The sequence below is a fragment of the Micropterus dolomieu genome, linkage group LG22, assembly GCF_021292245.1.
Source record: "Micropterus dolomieu isolate WLL.071019.BEF.003 ecotype Adirondacks linkage group LG22, ASM2129224v1, whole genome shotgun sequence".
Lineage (NCBI taxonomy): Eukaryota > Metazoa > Chordata > Actinopteri > Centrarchiformes > Centrarchidae > Micropterus > Micropterus dolomieu.
The window spans coordinates 22919702-22940872 of record NC_060171.1 but is presented as its reverse complement, the minus strand read 5'-3'; the positions used below and the strand labels follow the sequence as shown (position 1 = coordinate 22940872).

General features: G+C 42.2%; 1 protein-coding gene across 3 annotated transcripts in view; it reads right to left on the bottom strand.

Moving 5' to 3' along the window:
* Positions 1-11815: 11815 nt before the first annotated feature.
* The window catches only part of trim44 (tripartite motif containing 44), a 51409-nt gene continuing 42053 nt past the window's right edge, over positions 11816-21171 (bottom strand). For all 3 annotated transcript variants that reach the window (XM_046037884.1, XM_046037882.1, XM_046037883.1), the window contains one exon: positions 11816-13207. In XM_046037884.1, coding sequence (XP_045893840.1) covers positions 13123-13207 — 85 coding nt within the window. In that variant the 3' untranslated portion in view covers positions 11816-13122. The remainder of the gene's footprint in view (positions 13208-21171) is intronic.

Below are 21171 nucleotides of genomic sequence, written 5' to 3'. Positions count from 1 at the left end.
TCAATGCCTTGCTCCCCTGACATTAGTTACCAAAGGTGACGTCTGGCCTGGTGATCAGATAGGCATCAACAATTGAATCAGAGGAAGATGGGAAGGGTTGTGAGTGTATGTGTACGTGTGTGTGTGTGTGTGTGTGTGTGTGTGTGTGTGTGAGTGAGTGCACGCTGTGTGCGACTGTCAATCTATAAGGCCCAGGCTGAGAATCAAATGAGGAACAGATATTGATTTGGGATTTCAGAGGCAGGGGCCAATAACAATTTGATTGAGAAACGCCTGAAGCATCAACAAATACTTTCTTAATTAAGCTAGACAAAATGATGTATAGATTGGAATGCGTTAACATAGCAAACTGCAAAACACAAGGATGATAATAAATATGACAACTATAGAACTGGCACAACATAATTGTAATGGACAAATATAGTCACATGATTATCAAAATATAAGATTAATACCTGGACTATTTGAGTAAAACAGCTGGTGGCTTAAACTGCTGTATGCAAATGGAAATTGTGAATTAGGTGAATTATACCACAATAAGAGCAATAATAATTTTGCAATTAAATGTAATGATTTACTATAACACTTCTTTAACAGGAAAACACACAGGGAACAGGACTGCGCATGCACGTCATTTAAATGGAAACCAACCAGCAGTTTTGTCTGACGGAGTAAAGATCCAAATGAACTCGGACATAAAGATGGAGGGGACTGGTTTTCTCTCTGTGGTGAACTGGCTCTCAAGGCCGCAGTAGTCACATTTGGTCTCCAAACAACAGGCTGTGGCATTTCTAAATAACAGCCTCAAACAAGGTCAAGTCCAGCTGAGCAATGGGCAATCTTCTCTCATTTATACATGATTTGTAGACACTGGTTAACTGTGAGCACTTATCAAGGTTTCATCACTCAGATTCCCTCTATTTAGGTAAAATATAAACTAAACTGTTGCTTGTATAATGATGAAATTATTGTCATTTCAGTTTAAACGATGGTTGATTAGAGAGAGCAGATACACCAGGGGCGGTGTGTCAGACTGCCACTGTCCTCTGTGAGGCTCTGTTCAGGGCCAGTGGAGCTTAGAGCCAAATGCAGTACAGTATAGCTGAGGCTGATGGGAATGTCATTAGTTTTGCAGGTGTTAGGTCGTAAACAAAACTATTGGACAAACTGAAATTCTGACCTTATTGTGGCATTATATGAAAACTCAGGGGCACACCAATGTTAATATATCTAACATACATCATAACATATTACCACACGGGGAGCATAAATGTTTGTACCAAACTTCAGGTCAACTATTGAGAATTCACACTGAACTATAACTCTCAAGTTGCTGGTGACGCTAGATGATGAAAGGTCAAGGGACCACTACAGACTCTGTTTGCCAATCCATCTAGTAAATAAAGATATTTCACTGGATAAGTGACAACTTTTGACCTGCTGGGGGCACTAGATGAAGAGTCAGTGGACCTCCAAAGTCATAGGATTCATCTTCTTGGGAACCTGAATTCATAACAGCGGTCAAGTGTCATTTCACACAAAACTAAAATGATTAACCTCATGGTGGCGCTAGAGGAAATGTAAAGAGGTAACCAAAAACTCTCAGGATTCATCCCACTGGGACCATGAATGTTTGTAAGAAATTGCATTATCCATCCAGTATTTGCTGAAGTAAATCAGTGGTGGACTAGCTGTCCAACACTGCCAACCATGAAGCCTCACCGATAGCATCACTAAAAACAATAGCATTGCTGGTTTGTTCAGACTTAGATAACAAAGGTTTGCATTGCAACAGTCAGCATTGGTTGTTTGGTAGTTTTAGTTTCCTAAATCTAACCAAACCTTAAACATTTGCAATGGTCATGTTGTTTTAGAAGGCACAGACAAACATTATTTTCCTGACAGCTTCTTTTCTTATCTGTGTCTTTTTGGATTGGTTTATGTATGAAGACTTTTCAGTCAAAACACCTTCTGGTCAGTAGCTCACACGCACCAGAATTCTACACATTAAAAAAGACTTCTCACAAATTAAAACAATTCTTTACAATTGATTTTTGGCTGGTGTCTTGCTTCTTTGATACACAATGTCCGCCCCGTCAATTAAATTTCTCTTAGCCTCTGCCAGGCATTGCTAGTATCATCTATCAAAAAGGGTGTTCACATTAAAGTCAATAACCCTTGCTATCAAAGGCAACATTAAAATGAGCCAGGGATTAAACAGAAATAAAGAACTGAACCTATTCAATTTTGCTTCACTTCACATTGTGGGTACACGTGACCAACTGCACAGACAAAATCTTATGAAATATTGAAGAATAGAAGGAGTGTGAATATCACAGAGGGTGAGCGGAGGGGGGGGGGGGGCAGAAGGACGAGGACGAGACGAGAGCATCAGGGCCAGAAGGTCATGTGATGGAGTGAGGCCAGGATGAAAAGAGGCACCAGCCCTCCCAGCAGGCTTGGCCTGTTTTATAGCAATCATTTTGGCTTGGCCCACTGCTCACACCCACAGACTGCCTTCATTTAGTCGACCACCAACTGTCGCAGGTGTTTTTTCTTGGGCCAAAGTGGGCCACTCATTCCCTGCCTTCCCTGCCATGCCCTGGCCCTATTCTGCATTTTTCATCAGACTGCTCGGTGCTCCTGGCTATATTTGTGTTAGATAAAAAAAGACCCAGATTTGCGGGAGGGTAACATTGAGAGTGACCTTGAGAATATTACAGCAGCACTGTATGTCTACGAGATGCTGGAATGAACAAATATGCACAGCGCCGGCGAGTGAGTGACGCGTTTGAGCTATTGAAGTGTGAATTAGAATAGAAGGAGCAGCAGACAGACATTGAGGACAAAAGTTGGAGAAAGCAGGCAAGAAAAAAAAAATTGGTTCATACATAAGATTCAGCAGTCAAGTGCATGAATATAGATGGGTGTGTGAAAAGGGTGTTAGGAGGAAAGGGAGCATGAAATATCTTAACTAAACTGAAAGTTATGGGTGTTAAGAGAGATTTTGTCAAGGGCGTGATACAGTGGACTATGTGTGCAGTTCAAAACTGTTCAAGAAACTAAACACAGGGGAGGATCACAAGAGGGACCAGCACTGTGACTGCCTAAAGGTTTCCCGAAACGCCAGGACTGAAAGAGATTCTTTAAGTCTGTGTGCTGCTTAAGCATGGAGATTGACCATTAGAGGAAGAGGTTGGATTTGAAGGGGTAACAGTCAGCACAGTGAGGGGTTACCAGAAGGGTGGGACCAGTAAGATCTGCTAGACTCTGGGACAATAAGCAACACCGCCACTTGGTTATAACTCACGCATGGTTGCTCCGGGCTGTGACTGGAGCAGCGAGGAGAGGGGAGGGAAGGGAAAATAAGGGGAACGGCGAGAGGGTGGTTGGCAAGCTTGCTGAGACCGAGGCCTTTGATCACATCAAGAATTACCAGCTGAATGCCCACTGCTGCTGGGCCCCAACCCCAAAGCACCATGGGAGATGTTCATATTCAAAAATCAACCGCTTTCTCGCCACACATCTCCAAGTCATTTATTGGCATGCACATAGACAGACATACACACACATAGGCGACAGACACACGCAAAAAAAATTAAGACTCATTTGAGTCACCGCTGGGGAAGCTATGGGACTGTAAAATACAGTGATTGAAAAGGAGGGCGGCTGTCAATAGCGGGGGAAAAGAGCAACATAGTTCAAATATAGGACATCTTTTGTGAAGTATAAAGATAACGTGATCCAGAGTCTAAACATGTCTCCAGCTGGACAACATGGAGGGAATTATTCAAATCCAAAACAGTGAGGAAATTCCCCTATAAATGAGCCCCCTGACGCAGACAGGACGAGGCTACAAAACACACTGAACTGTCATGATAATTAATGCGCAGTAAAAAAAAGTTTCTAAGCAGTGTTTGCTTGCGTACCTCCCATCCCTCTCGAGCATGCCTGAAGCTTACCCTGCTGGCTGACACAGAGGTGTGCGTGTGTGGGCTGATTGGGGGTTTCCCGCCTGCTGTTAAGAGGGAGGAAATGTGAGCATGGAATGAGCATAGCTTTGATCGTTTCTAATCCTCAGATGGGAGGGGCGGGAAGGGGGAGGGGGGCACCTCAGCACGTTGGAAGGGGAAGGCCAGACCCAGCATGTGAGAGGGTAGGGGTGCATGTTGGCGCATTGTGCACTGCTGATATAACAACTTAACTACTCACACTTGAAATTATTATTTATGTGATTCGATGATAATGATTTTTTTGAACCATAACATTTGATGGGGCGACAAACTGCCTTCCATTGCTAAAGTACCTTTAGGTACCCAGCATGTCCTATAAATGTCAGTTGGGAGCAGAAAGCACTGGCCTCCGTCTTTGTTTCCCTGTGGGTAATTTAATTGAGAAAGTCTCATTAAATACCACTGCTCGTGGCGCCTGGGCTTAGACACATGCTGAGCCTGACCTTTCATCATAAGAACAATTAACATGACTGGATGCTCGTTTAATCAGACAGCCATTTTATTATTGTTATCTTAATGGCGACTCATTTATCATGGTTAAAGTCAAATCCAGTTCACCAAATTGGGGCCTCCAGTGCGTTGAAGTGGGCACAGGGTTAAATGAGCATTCTGATTGACTGCGGCAACTGCGGGTTTGAAAACCATCATCTCGAAGCGGCCACAGAAAGGCAGAAAGTAGATGTTAAATATGTGGGAGAGGAGAATGTTTTATTGTACCCACTCATTACTCCACTCAGTCATACACAAAGCTTACACAAGGAAAGGATTCTGTGTACAATGCAACTATGACTCAAGTGCAATGTGAATAAACAGAGACTGGCTCTTTAAGAAACAAGCTGTTTTTTTTTTCTTTTCCTCTGATTCAACAGGTAGGGTTCTCAGTCAGTGTGTTAGCATGCATATTGTTGCCCTCTTATTGCCCATTATCTGTCATGCAGGCCCATGGTAATGGAGATAGAGTGGCCACATTTGAAGTGATTACATACATTTTTAGAGAATGACCTTTGGAGGTGGAGTTTTCTCAAGGGATGTGTGCAGGAAGCGCAAAACAGATTGGAAGAGGGATGCAGGTGTCTCTGCAACTATGTATATGAAAGCTTACAAGCGCATTCATAGATTGTTTGGTATTCCACCCATAGGTAGAGATCACAAGGCCACTCTGAAACAGTCCATGCTACCTTTGGGACAGCTCCAGCTCTCACTTCACAGTCCTCCTGTATACACGCGAGACCCTACAGGGCACTCAGAGGGGTGGTTAAAATTGGAACACATTCATCTCAATCCCTTGCCTGCCAGCGCTAATGGATGTTAGCCTGTTTTGGAGAGACAATGAAATCGAAGAAAGACAGGATTTCAGCCTCCTGTGGCGTAGGTGTACACAAGTGGCAAAAACACACACACATTTAATCCCTTTGTGCTACCTGTGTGTATTATACATGATTTGAATTCAACATCAGCCTCTTCTTAGCCTTGAAAGCAAAGCTCACTTCCCTCCATTGTTTCACAGTGGCCCTGATGTGTCAGTTTACTGCAATCAGTTTGCAGAATAGAATTACTTTTCATTCTTCTCCATCTCCATATTATCTGCCCTTTGTTATAAGTCCCATGTCCCATTTCCTCTACGACAAATAAAATATGCATCAATATTGCTTAAGGATGATTGAACACAGACTACTAGGCTACTGACAGAAAAAGTAGCTGGGAAAGGTGTAATGAATAGACCTGGCTCCTTGAATGCAATAACACCAATATTTCTGCTTTGAGGTCTGTCTACACATCAAAAAACATTTTCTATCTGCAATAGAACTCCGATCCAGGTGCAGAACCTGCCTCGTGCCCTGTTTACAGTTTTTATTTCTCCCACTTCTCAAAATGCACCTCATTTCACACATTATTTATTATGCTCTTTGTAATGTGGTCCTGTCTTTTTCTGCTGAAAAATATCGCCCCTCGAGACCACACCTTTTATTCTCTCCCTAAAAAAGGAGAAGCTAAATCACAAACATAACACACTGAAATGTCTATTCTGCCAATTTGCCGCTCCAGTGTAGGAGAAATCCATCAAAAATGGCAAGACTCCCAAGGTAAAAAAAACTAAAAAAAATTCACCATTTCTCTTTCATCTCTTTCAATTTCTCATCCTGTAACTTACTTTGTAAAATTAATGAACAGATGTCTACTGGGGGTTTGTGGGCCACAGTACTGGCCATCCAGTATTACTATGTAACACTATGGTGTATTGATTGTAGTCTCTTAGCACCAGCATCTTGAACACATCTGCCATACCTGCAAGTGTTCGCTCTATAGGTGCTTTAGAGAACAAGCGTAGCAACGCCACAGAGGTGACAGACACACCAACAGAAAACAGGAACAGAGGTGTTAGAGTATGTGGCCATGACAGAGAGAGAAGGATGAACAGCTTCAAATAAATTCATGTTTTATTTCTTATTTTATACTCAGTTCTACACAACCTCCACTTGAGAGGAGGTTGCAGTTCAGGGAAAGACTCCTGTTTAGGGAGAAAATCTTGTGAAAATACATAAAAAAGTGCATGTTTAGTTAATGTCTTATCATCACAGCATGCAATTAGGATCTGATTTTTAAGCTGCTTGTCATCTTGATTTAGCAGTCATCGCAGTCTGCAGAAGAAACATTTTGTGTAGGCGGTAAGTACGAGGACAGAAAGTAAAATAACATGTCGGTACAGAACTAAATGGATAAAATCATGCCGACTGTAGACATTCTTACTGATAGACATACCTGTGTTTATATTTTCTACACAGTTTCTAGTTACTTTTTTAAACTTTGAATTCATTTAGAATCCCATTGCTCCTCACAAAGAAATCCAAACGCACTTGTGAAACACACTTTGTACACTACTGTACAAAATAGTGTACTAAAATATATTTCCCATCAGATAGTGAGATAGAGTGCATTGTTAAACTGTGTTAGAGCGGGCATACTCTCATTTCACAACAAAGGTTTTTATCACAGCTCTAAAATCACAATCACATTTACTTGGAAATCACTTCTGTGAGTGTAGTTGCTGATTCGGTGCAAAGATAACTACTTCAATTTTAGGCTGCCACAGCACAACCCATGGGCACAAGCAGAACCCTCTACTGTGGAGCAGTGCTACTTTGGCTTATCAGAGCAAAGCCATCAAGCCCACACCCGGTAGTGGTTGTACAAACAGCCGTTTGCATACCATGTCTCTGACTGCTTCAGCTCACGCAATATCAAAAGCAGGGCAGAACAACTCTACATACTCCACATATTGCATACAGGGTAGGGGTTTGGTGGATTTGTCCAGTGCACGTGAATTTCAATGTGCCGTTCCACACTGGAGGGTGGCCGTTGTGCAGCCGGGTGTGAAATAGAACAGGTGAGAAAGGTCAGGGTGGGGAACAATACTGATCATCTTAGAGACTGGAATCCTGAAGTTGAATTTTCCTGGTTAAAACAAAGCTGACTGATAACAAAATAGCTTTCATACATTGCTTTACAAAACTTATTTTTACTTAAGCACACTTCAATAGCCTGCCCCCCCCTCCCCCCCAAGTTGCTTTTGGCAGCAACTCAGGCAACCTTGAAGTTGAAAACTCAAGCAACACCTGTTTTGTTCTACTTCATTAATCACTGTGAGTAAATGTGTCCTCTGTATTTGACCTATTTAGCAACAGTAGACAGCTGTGTTGCAGCCCCAAGAAACCAAATCAAGGTCTAAAGGCCAGCGTGTTAGTCAAGGATAACGTTAAGTGCATTCCCAATACCTAACATGTATGTCTCAACAGGACCCAGGACCTACTTGTTGTAACCACTGAACCACCTTGCCTGGTTTTGGCCTGTTGCCTTAATCACATCCAATTCCAGTTGCCCTCATTGGTCTTAATTGTTCTCAGTACCACAAGTGTTTCTTAAGATTTCATCTTTTCCTCCTTTCTCCATTCACCTTGTGTGAGTGTGCTAGAACCACAACTCGACACAACCCCTGAAACAAAGATATCAACTTCTGCTTCGGTAAATTTCAGCAAGGTATGCTAACACAGTGCCATGCTTTCTTTTAAATAAACCAAAATGCACCACTTTGACTGTTTTTATATATCAGTGGTCAAGTGATTTCACAGGTTTCCCTCCACATGATGTATTTAGGATAACATCTCCAGTCTTTTCCAAAACAGCTTGATGAATGGGAGCCACTGACTCTGAGCTTCTAACGGAGAGAAAGCTACTTGTACAACAGCAGGTGTTTAAGTATGCAACTCTCTTGCATGTGAGTCTACAAATTATTAAAAGCGATGGCATTTGAGCTCCCTGTATTAAGGTGAGGAGAAACAAATAAACTGAATGGTTAACACAGTGCCCCTGCTGTAATCTAAAGGTCATCACAACATTGTACAAACTGTTTTCCAGCTACTATACTTCAAAGAAAGCATATATGCCATATTTATACAGTATCTGTAGCATTACATTTATATCCAACATATTATGAACTAAAATAGTCTGGCAACCCCGATGAGGACAGCAGTACAAGTTTGATGGTACAGTCTGCCCCTGATAAAACTGCTAATGCTATCCGTCTCATCAAACATGGAAGCATGTATCTAATCTCGTAGCCTCGGGGCAGACCTGGAGGCCAGGCAGTTGTACCCTTCCTCTCCTCAGGCCAGGCCAGAGCAATTACTACTGCTGCTTCACACACAGACCTGTGTCACCAACGCAATTAACAAGCTCCGGAGGAGCCTGGGCAACCAGAAAGGGACAGACTGTGTACACAGCATGAATGATGAGAGGCATGACGAAGGATGGGGAGCGAGGAAGAGATGGAGGGGAAAACATGAGTGGATTAAGCCAGGTTTCGGTAAACAGTTAGTGTAGGCGGATGTCAAACCCTGTGAAAGGAAACACGAGGACTCACACCTCCAGGATTTTAATGCAATGTAATCATTTTTTGATGTCATAGACATTTAGACATATTCGTGTCAAAAATAAATAGAATACTCCGTTTTGATATTACACTATAGACATATATTGTTTTAACTTCCACATACCTTTGGGCTGAGATTTTGGAAAGCGAGCCTGCAAATGTTAAATCTTTGCCTCCCACTTCTCTACATTCCACAATCATCCTTGTTGTGAGGATGATTCATCACAGCTGTGACAGAGAGAGCATAATGTGTTACAGCTCCCAGAAGGAACAGCAGTAGGTGTTATCTAGGCGGGATGTTCATTTTATTCAGAGGCACGTTCCATTATCAGCTGGAGGAAACCAAGGATCCAGGCTCCTTTCCACTGCATCCCTGCCATCATGATCCCCATCTATTACCTCACATGTGACCAGGTTTATGTCTCCCCATTGCGAGCTTAATGCTAAACTCTTATCCTCATTCTAAAACCTTGTGTGAGTCTCCTTTCTCTTCCTACCCTACAATTCCTTTACTTGTCTAAGCAGGATGCTTAGACAGGAAAAGATTGCCCAGAGGTTAGAGACAGAGGCCTTTAGGTGTCTTTGCTGTAAGAGTGATGGAACCTGTCGAGAGGAGAGATGGATTCCCCGGTCGTCTTGTCTCCACCCAGTCATTGTTCATGAGCCAGGGCTGCCAGACAGCTGTCTGTAGCTGCCGCCTCTGACAGATGCCTGCTGTCAGTTAGTCTGGGATGGTCCACAATCTGCATCACCTTCTTGCTAGCTGGATCTCATATGAGCCAAAAAAAGCAATGGGGAAGGGATTGATTTATTACCTGTTCTCAGAGGTGCTTCAGCCCTTTGTTGAACACATTACATGAACTGGAAGCTTGGGGGTGTTAGTGCGAGTCATGACTAAAAACACCAACCAAAAACACAGAGAGCACTTCCTTGCCTCATGAAATGTCACTTATGTAGTTTTGTGCGTCTTATGTGCGTAATTTTCTGTGGCAATATGCACATTTTGTTTGCTCTGAACCTCCAATTTTCTATCCAGAATGCATAGTAAACACACTGGAAATCCATATACGTCACCACAAGGAATGGAAATGTTAATCTCAAAGATAACACTACTTTGGAGTCTTGTAATAGTCATGTCTGGTTTCAGAGAGTGGTTGAACCCAAAGCAAACTGTGGAAAATTTAAAAGTCTTGGGGAGCATCCCGTTGGCTGACACCTATTTCCTTGTTTTTGTGTGTTTTGTGTGTGTGTGTAAAGAGGCCATGGGGAAAGATGAATAAGAAAGTGCATTTACTGTGAGACAAGCAATACATTTTCTTGAATGGTACAAGAGGTGTGGGTCTCTGCAAATAAACTGTCATTTTTCACAGGCTAATGCACATCCTCACAAATGCACACACATATAGACACACACTTGCTGCGCACACAAACATCTCACGGCAATGTGTGGCCTGTTATTAGAGACATTTCCTATTTCTTTTGTAGCTCTTGCATTCTAATAAACAAAATCATTAAGTCATAGTGGGTTGGTGGGTGGTGGAGCTGGTCCATTACTGTGAAACCACAGACTCCAGCTGTCTTTTAAATGATGGCAGAGAGAAATAGGCTCTATTAAAGGCAGCAATCAAAGCGGCATCACCACTAGCAAGCATGTCACGTACTTAATTCAATCTCACAACCCATGAAGCAATTAATTCATGTCAATACAAATACACAAATAGTCTATTTTTGCCCATCAGGAAAGCGGAGGTCTTACAGCTATGCTTTTGTCTATTTGCGTGTCTTTGTGCCTCTGTGTGAACATGCTCAGTGAAGTGAACCTGGAAGAGCAGGTGTAATTGGGTGTGGAAAAAGGGAACCTTGTGGTCTCCCTGGCTAAATTAGATTAGACAATCCTCTCCTCTCCATTTCCTCCACAGACAGACAACAGGCACATTGTCCCCCCCCTCAGGTGTGTTATTTCTTTCATCAGGTTGGACTCCTCGACAGAGACGACGCAGATGAGAAAATAATGATTATTTACTGAACCCAGCTTCCGTTTGATAGCACAGGAGATAGCCGCGTCTGGCTATGCCTCCTCATGGCCAACTAAAATGAATTCAGCCACAGCCACTCTAAAACTCACACAAGAAAATAAGACCTCTAAAAGGGTTTGAGTGCTCTGGTGCTTGGTCAGTCAGCAGTGGCTCAGTGAATGTTGAGGATCAATGCCTCGTGCGGTAAATCATTAAGCCCATTATTTTTGTGAAGGGAAACTCCCAAGAGAATGCAAACCCAGATGTGTTAGCATCCAGATAGCAATGGCCACTGGGTAAATTAATTTCTGAGTCGATACCTCAATGCAGAGAGATGGGACAAGCTGAGAAAGCATTCTTGGCTTGATGAAGCAGCTCTGGTAGACAGCAGGTGTGAAGCCAATGTGAGCCGCAGAGGGTGTGATTCTGAGAAGGCAAGAGAAGTGAAGTGAGAAAGAAAAACGAGCGGGGGAGAGACAAAGGCTTTCTGATTGAGGGTGCAAGTTGATGAAAGTGGGTTCTGGCTTGTCAGGGCCTGTGGACATGAAACCAGTCTGTATTTAAATGCGCCTATGACGAAGAGGAGACCCTAAAGAGCTCGCCTGTTCCATCACCCCCTTTTGTTCCCCAGCCTCCAATTCCCAGTCCTCTCTGAAGGGGTTGCTGCTTTGAATTGTAATGAAGGAAAACTAGAAATCCTCCCCTTCCTGAATTACCTCTTTACAGCACTTCATCTCTTCTCCCATCTCCATCCATCATCACATGCCTGTAAGGTTTTCTGATAATAATGTCTTGGAAGACTAATGGTTTTCAGGTGTTTGTAGTGTTTTGCGAGAGACATATAAGGCAGGAATCGTCCATAAAGTGAAACATCCAATCTAAGAAACAGGTTGTTTATTTATAGATTTAAGATAAAAATAGACAAATAAAAACAAGAGGAAATGTCAGACTCTTGTCTGTTGTTTCACTAGAATAAAGAATGAGATGTTGGAGTTATATCAATAAGCTGCTGACACACCAACATTTCCCTTGGGTGGGTATACAACTCTCAGTGCAGTGTTACAGTAGTGAAGTCATGTTGTTGTCAAACATGCCCCACATATTACGGGTGACACCGCTTCCCCTTTTGAATTTAAGGCAAAAGAATCAATCACATTAAAAACAAACTGCTGATAGACTTGGCGGCAGTATATCATGGATGAAAGCCATGGTTGAGCGGGTCAAGGTCGAAAGTGCATACACACTTGTCTGGACGGTAATCCGTCATACGGTGCAGATTGGCCAGGAGTAATGAGCCTTTACATTACAGTACATAGAAAGCTGATACTGCGGGAGCGCTATTTTGCACAGTCAAATTACAGTTCGATTTTCACCTAACAAAGACTCAGCAGCATTCGGCAATCAATAGGTGTCAAAATGTCCCCCGCTTCTTATAATAGATCTGACAAGCACACTAGGAAGTGCGCACAAGTCTACAAGCATAAAGAATCAGTGGGTAGGCAGAGGATGGAGGGAAAGGAGGGGCGACTGCAACAGGATGATGGAAAGTACAAGAGACAGCATTGTAGAATGAAAGGTAGAGATTTTTTTTTTTACAATAGAAATATAACACCCAAAACAACTGTAATGTATTCTCTTGACGACGTAAGGCATTGTGGCATCAGACAAATGTTCCCTTTCCGAGTGCCCAGAATGTTTGTCAAAACGACAGAGCCAAAATGATATTGTGAATAATGATAAAGTGTGAAGCGCACCGTGTCACCGAACTTCCCATTTTTGACATCTGTCGGGCTTAACAGATGCTCCGCTCGGCTGCCTAGCAAGGACTCTTCTCTGAGTCAGCCAGGCTCACCAGTAAGCCAAGGATCTGACTGGCTGTGGAAATTGAGCCTGATGGTAATTGATTGCACTAACTTGCTTGCTTCAATTAAAGAAAGTTAGTAGCTAGTGGGAACTTAAAAAAAAAGTTTGATAGCAGAAAAGACGTGGCCATCCATATTTGTCACAGCAGCTTTCTTCAAGGTCAGTTCACTGCCAGAAGGCACCGGGAAGGGAGGGGTGCGGAGCAGGGTAAAGGGGAGACGGCTGACAGCTGAACAGGGCTGACGGCTGGCTGAAGCAGACATTGAAGGACAGGTGGATGTAGTGAGAGTCTGGTCTGCTGGTATCAGGGGGCGTGGTCCATGGATGGTCCAGAATCGTTGTCTTCATAATCCCGTGGGTCCATGGGGTTTGCCCTCGGCTCTGGTAGCCTGGGGGAAAAAAAGATTACAGAGCAGAGACAAATTACATCACTGTAAGTCCTCCAACTATCCTCTCTCTTCTCTCTTTCACAAACACCTGCGTGCAGCCAGACAAACACCCCCCCCCCCCAACCGCACGCCCTATCCACCGTGCGCACATATTATGGAAATATAATAAACCTTTGTGAAATGTAATCAGCTTCAATCAAGCTACGCCTTAAGTAGAAATCATCCATTCTGTCGGTTTTATATTAACAGCTCTGTGGTGACAGAGACAAAGTGATAGCTAAATTGCAGGGACCTGTAGCAATCCGAGCCTGGCTGATAGATTCAATTTCACTGGCGACAGTCTACACTAATCATATGCTCTAATTGGACAATGTCATAAGGGTGATAGAGCACTGCTCCTCCCTAAGAAGCAACTCTCTCCTGAAACTTGTCACATTCCACCCTCCATCCTTCTTATTACAATCCCCCCCTGCATCTACGGTACCACATCCATTTTCAAAAGACTATAGGTCAGCATTTTTTTCTAAACACACACTTACTGTATGGGGGTGTTGTTTAATTCAATGAGATTCAATGGACTTTTATAGCTATGCCATCTAATTTCACCAAAAACAATCACTTCCTATGACCTTGTGCAGCTAGTTTGCATTTATATTTGTGAATGTACTGCCATCTATCAGAGCAAGAATCATCAGAAGAGATTATCCCAAGCAAATCTCTGATGTCATACTATGTATAGCTTTATAGTACGCAGACTGGAGTAGAAGTTAACTGTTATGGCAGCTGGTCTGACTTTTCTGATATAACTGACATTTTGAATTCAAGGTCAGAACTGATATCATCGTTAGAAAAGCTGTATTTGGATGCAAAAAACAACAACAAAAAAACAGCCAACCTGCTCAATGTCAATTAAGCAGCTACATCAGTAAGTAACCACAGTACAGATACTTTCGTTCTCTGGTTATTACATTTGGAGGAAAGGTGGTTCATGGCAACCAATAAAGCAACAGGTAATTTGCGTAGCAAGCAATATTACCACACACACACAAATGGGTACACATCACAGCAAGCTAAACAAATCAATCAATCATTCTCTAAACAAGCACATTGAGCATTGACAAGACGCATACAAACACAAAGAATTCAGTCACAATGCAAAACAGTCAGCTGCACAGTATATTCAACGCGATGTGCATGCAACACAAAATATGTCAAACGCTTTCCAGTTTAGCGTTTGCAATTTTTCAAATACAAACAAACAGAAATATAAAAGGATAAAAGCCATTCCAATGCCAGTATAATGAGTAAGTCTATTATTTAAAACCTTGCAATCAAATGAGACAAAAGACTGCCCGTCAGGCATCAATGTGGAACCATTGACACGCTGTTATAAGTTTAGTGTATTCAAAACAAACGGATGAATGAGGATAGCCTCAGGTCAGAGTCACCACAGAGATGTGAGAAAATGTTTTCTCAGATGCCTTCTATTATTCATGGATGAAAGAGTTTTCAGTTTTCAGTGTTGTTTAGCTTCACTAAGCCTAAATCTTAGCATGCAGGCTTGAAGCTCCTTTGCCATGTTTGTGGACAAACAGCAGTTTCAGAACACCAGTTTTGGTTGAACAAACACCAAAAATGTGAGCACACCCGTGCTTATAATTTCGTAATCTATCATGCAATATTTGAATTAAAAAGATATTGAATTTTGTCCAGGATCTAGCAGCTAATTAATAAATACTTTCTTATCAACAAGGTGTCTAGTAATATTTGGCGGTCTCCATCTCCTATCACTCTGCCATGTAAGTTAACAGGCAGCGGTCTCTTTCTGAGGCACTGCTCCCCGAGTATTCCTGTCTGACATACTTCTGTTGGCACAAACAAAGAGCTGCTTCCACTCCCTTCCTGCGCCTCCTCCAGGAGCACATCATCACAACACAAACACACAACAGGGCATCTCATCAGAGAGCAGCCACAATTGTGTGCACAGATGAGTGCTTGCTAGCACACACATGTGCATCTAACAGCAGAGTCGTAAAAACATTTTTGATAAACTGCCTTTCGAAAGAAATGGATTAACTCCAAAATGCTTGGTGGGCAAGTCATAAACAACACTACTAGGTTTTAAGAAAGCAGCAACAATATGCAAAGACACACACACACCTTAGTTTCAATGCCAACTTATTGACTGCCAAAAGAAATTACAATGTTGGACGAAGTGTATAAACACACACATGCAGGGTTAGTTGCCATATAGTTATAGCTTCTCTCTTAAATATACATCGGAGACATTAATTTTTCAAAAGTGCTGTTCACATTCAAATTCTTGACAGTGTTACCGCTTGTACTTTCTTTTGCCGCATATTAAAATTGTCTACAACATCACACAGGCTGTTCACTCTTTATTGTCAGCTCGGCACACAAAGGTCTGCACTGAGCCAAGCCCCACGCTCCCTCCTGTCTGGAGATGGTGTTTGGGGTAAACCGTTGGCAGACTTATTTGTGTGAGGCAATTTCATCTTGCATCTCCAGTCAACCAAAACAGTCACCCTGCTCTTTGTAAAAAAAGAAAAAAGAAGAAGAAAAAGAAGTAATTACAGATATATTTATATGGCACAAAGTGAAGCCTCCACTATGGAGGCAAATGAACTATTTATATTCAAACGGTCCTTGCTAAGCCCTAGGACACATGGATGTAATAACTTATTTATTCCACCAGCAGGAAAAGGCCATTACGTGAGAGAGAGAGAGAGAGAGAGAGAGAGAGAGAGAGAGAGCGAGAGAGAGAGAGAGAGAGAGAATGGCAGTGAATAGGATGGGCGAGAGAGAAAAAAAAGACAGAGTTGCGCTTCAACATGCAACAAAATGTCAGTGGGTGGGTGATAAATTCCCTACAAGTTAAAGCCCTTGTTTTGTTCTCTTTCTCCGTCTGTTCATCCTCCCTTGTCTAAGCAAAATATCACTTTGCTGTGTGTGTGTGTGCGTGCGTGCGCGCGCATCAACTGGGTTCTTTGCGTCCATGACTTATTCATAAGCTTTAATGCAGTCAATGTATTATTGATCAGGACCGATCACTGCCTCCTCCCCTTGGTGTGACCACGGCCTGCGGACAGGGAAGAGGTGAGGGCTGGGAGGCTTGCTACAGAGCTCCCTGTCTGGGCTCCAGTAAAACATACCGGCGGTGCTCCCAGGTGATGGATGGACAGCAGCCTTGGTGTGCGGAAATTTGGAACATTCGGTGTGGGTGTGCGAGAGAGAGAGATAAGAGTTTCGATAGGGCAGATAGAGTAGAGCAAAGCTAATCTTACTAATGTCTTCCTCTCTGAGTGAAACAGAAAAGTTTCTCCTGTAGCCCTTAAATGAACCCATCGCTCATGGGAGAAAACCTTAGGCTCCCTGAGACCAAAACAGAGGGAGGGAACGTGCATGATGCTGCCTAGACTTGACTTTTGTCTCTCTCATTCTATTTCCTGTTTTGGCCTCAACCCCGTGGAGCTCTCTGGGAAATAGAGGTGGGAGGGGTCCTTGCCCTGATTAAGTTTGAATTCCCTGCTCTTGGCAGAGAAGCTGCAGGACTCCTAAGTCATCATCCGGAAATACTCCCATCACGCTGTGGCAGCCTTGCCAGCTTGATCCAGCCTCGTTGCCATATGAATAATCATACTGCAGTGGCTCGGATATGCTGAATGGGTTTGAGGTGTGTGTGTGTGTGTGTCTGTGTCAGTGTGTGTAAAACGATAGAGCGAGGGGAAAAGGGAGGAGCTGGAGAGCAAACTGGAGGTTGCTGATAGGGGAGAGAGGTTCTTCTTGATTAAGCAAAGAGGTTGAATGAGAATGAGGTTGTGTACATATTGCTGGTGGCAATCATCCTCAGGGGGAAATAACTATTGCAATTTGCATTACCAAACAGTGGTGATGCCATCTAAGCGTACTCCATCACATAAGACGGCGGGGCCCATTTCTCAAGCCCTGGAGGCCTATGAGGTTTGGTCTAATGAGAGAGGATCCTTAATGGTTATTGATAGAGCCTACGAGGACAGACCCGTACTCTCCAGTGAAGCAGTGCACTCTGCCACAATTTAATGAAGTAAATCTCGTCGCCCCTGCAGGATGATTTAACACTACAAACAGCTTCGCGACAAGATATGACTGTGATATGGAAAAATAGATCAAACAAGGAGTGAAAGGGGGAAAGAAAGGAGTGTAGAGCACGAGTGAATGTTAAAACACAGGTGTTGTCGATGGCAGTCTCGTGTAAAAAAAAAAAAGAAAAAGAAAAGACATAAGGTAGGCTATGAGTAATTTACTTCCCTGTGTTAAGGTTCTGCTGTCTAATTGGCCTTTGTCTTGGACAATGTGACATCATCTCTCTCATCCTTCATCTGACAGCCCTGTGCTGGGGTGTTTTTTAGATTTAGAAAAAGCTGTACACACCTATCGTTAAAGGCTCCTTCTGTGATCGTCCCAATACTTTGCACCGCGATGATCCTGCCAGCAAGAATTTTAGATATGGATGTTTCCTAATGAGGAGAAATGTGAAGGAAAAAGCAGGGGAGGGTAAAGGAGTGACATGGAGAGGTGGAGGAAGACTTAAGGAAGGAAAAATAAAACAATTTAGGAAGCTCCTGGAGGGTGAAGATCAGAGGAGGAGAGCCAGAGTGTTGGCAGGAAGTGACAGCATCTTGATCGGAGCTTGTTGCTGAGGCTCAGACACAAGAAAGGGTGTGAGGTGATGTTTAAGTGTGGGAGCTACGACGAATATATTTTTCAGGAGTGTCTATTAAAGTTCCCTTGTCACAGGTTACTTGAGGGCATGATCAGATAAGGTGCTTTTTTTCTCATGCTCTAATACAAAGAGCATTTGCGAACACTGCCCGGAACACAATCATCAACAGTCTTTTTGATATGCGACGGTTTAGGAACTTTCTAAAATCAGGTGCAGCTACTTCACCTGGTGCACACTGGAGGATTGTCAAATCTTAACTGATTTTAAAAACGGCAGATATAAAGACATATTTAAATGAATTTTAATATCTTAATGGAGACAAGTCAAATCCTATCTATGCTGTTGGCAGCCATCTTTCTGTTCTACACAAGTTTTGAGCAGATAATCTCATCAGATAATCTCATAATCAGACCAGCCTCGATTTGGGAACACCCCCATAAGTGTCAGGAGGGGCGAATCAGACCAGTTATCCTCGAGTGGGGGGCCAGCATGAGGTAACAGAAGAAGACACTGTCGGGCTGCCACCAGCTACTGCTACTAAATTAAACTGTCTAAAAACATACATCAAATTACAAACCAATTTCCTTTGTGAAAAGATTTGCACAAAAGCAACAGAGCAGATTTTGGAAACACTCAGTGGGTAACGATAATTGAGTCTTAAAAACTTTTTATTTCAAGGGAGAGAAGCCTTTTACAGTTTATTACTTTTAGAAAAACGAACTGCACAATTAGAAGTTTCAGTATGGGCTAATAATTACGCACAGTGCTGAAACTCTGTGTAAAATAATATGCCTTAACTAATTTAGCAACAGATACTGTACATGGAAAGCGTCAACGTTTTAAACTGCTGCTTATGCTGTCCTTCCTGGTTGAACTAAATGCTAAACCTGTTGTGAACTGGTTTGAACCTCATCATCAAGGACTTCAAGCGTTAGTAATGGAGACCATTGGATTTGATGCACAAAGATACTTCCTGGGAAAGCCCAGAGGTTTGTCCCCATATTCATATGCTACCATGTTAACAAATAATGTTTCACTGACATACAGCACACACACACAGTAAATATATTACACGTGACCTGGATGTGATGTTTTCTGATCTGTTTTTTCAGAAACATTTGTGAAACTTTTTACAGCTAAATGCCAACACCAACATCTTTTGACAGCATGGCTTTTCTAAAACAGCACAGACTCCTTATCTTATAAAGTTTATTCAAACTCTGCACTATTACACACATTAAAGCACTAAAATTGTCATTCATTTCACATTCACATTCATTGTTTAGACTACTGTAGCTCTTTATTCTCTATACTGGTAAAAAAGAAAAGAAAATCATGCATCACTCATTCAAAATGCAGATGCTCAGGTTTTCACTGCTACAAAGAAACAAAAGTCTTCTGTCACTTCCTACATTGTTATTTTGTTTAGGACAGACTATTTTACAAATTAAATTTAAATTTAAATGATTACTTTCAAAGCATAACTGTGTCTGCCTCATGCTACATCACTGACCTTTAGACTACATATGAGTTGCACAGACTGTGATCTTTAGATGACACCTGTCTGATTTTTACAAAGTAGACTGAAGACTTTCAAGAGATCAGGTTAGACAGTTAGCAAAATGTCACTTGTCAGACTGCCAGTCAGCTCTATAATGCCTTTTTTATGCTTGTTTATTATGTACACTGTTAGTGATAACTGTTTCGTCTTAGCTTTAGTAATTTATCTTAAGTCTGTTTTGTCTACAATGAATTTGTTTACTTTCACTTATTCATATTTTTTTCATTTTATTTTTATTGTATGTAAAAAAATCTTTTACCTAATCTTTTACCTATCTTGGTGCGGAGTGTCTGTCCCGTCCTGTCCTGTCGTGGTAGAAAGAGAAAACCTCAGCGAGTGTGACAGCAGTTACAGAGGTGCGAGCGACTCCATTAAGATTCTGTGGTGAGAGGCTGCAAAGTGGGCACAGGTGCTACCAGCTCTGCAGGTGTTGGAGGTGGATGACAGAAAGGATGACTCACAGGCTGGATTTTCTGACTGTTTCAATGTTTTGCTTTTAAACCACTGACACACAGGATCTACTGTATATTTGACGTTTGTACGTTTAATTAACTGATGCACAGGTGCATACTCGAACGCATTCAATTGGATTTCCACTGGGTTATCACATGACGACACACAAATAGGTGACATGCGGTCAGAGGTTGGATGGGGGACACTGCCAAAAATACAACATGCAGCTGATATTGCCATAAAAAAACAAAAAACAACCACAATATCAGTTTTGGTTTAAATGTATCTTTTCTCTCAATTCCGGGGTTTATCGACAAGAAGCACCAACTAGAAGTCTGTTCAGACACTCCCCCCCTTGCAAGCAAAAGCTGAAGCCATGTCTAATGTTCTCTGATGCAGTAACACACACACACACACACACACACACACACACACACTCTACAAAGCAGACACGCAGGGATTCATGATGTTAGCAATTTGCCTTGAGACAAAGAAAACAAGTACAACACTGTTCTTCCTCCATGACGTGGTAGAATAATCTACATGGATGTCAAACCTCCGTGGGCATTCAAATGATAAATAAGTAACATTTCTGTATAGTCCGCATTTGTTCAGCAACCCCAGTTGAGCCACAGTCACAGCGGTATTGGCTTTGTTTACATTGTGATTTATTGCGCTGAAGAGATTCTTTTCCCCAGGAAGTGTAAGTGTCTACACATATAATATCCAGACCGACCACAGCAAACTGATGAATACAGTAAAAAAAACAGTTTTAAAATCCTTGGTTGAAGATAGTCCAGTTGCCCTTGATTTTAACCCACCTTGGATAATTCTGACCTGGATGAATGAGAATCTTCACAGCTTTAAAATCTAAAATGACAGCCTGATCAAGTGGAGAAATGTGATCTCTTGTATCTTATCAATATTGAAGTAAGCACGAGTCTTTTTGTAATTACAATTTACTCTGGGATTAAAGTCTTCAAAAATGCGCAAATGTACAATTTATACCCGCATTTACATGAATTTAATTATTGACTGTATCTTAATGTGTGAAGATCAGTTGAAGAGACTGAAACAAACTGCCTGACCAAAGAAAGAGCCTACTGTCATGTGATGCACGTTCTGACTGAATAACTGCGACAAACAGTGACAGTCTGCCTCTTTCAGAGTCACTGGTCGATTCATACTGTTCACTGGAATTGTCTTCCCCCTTGAAACACAACAACC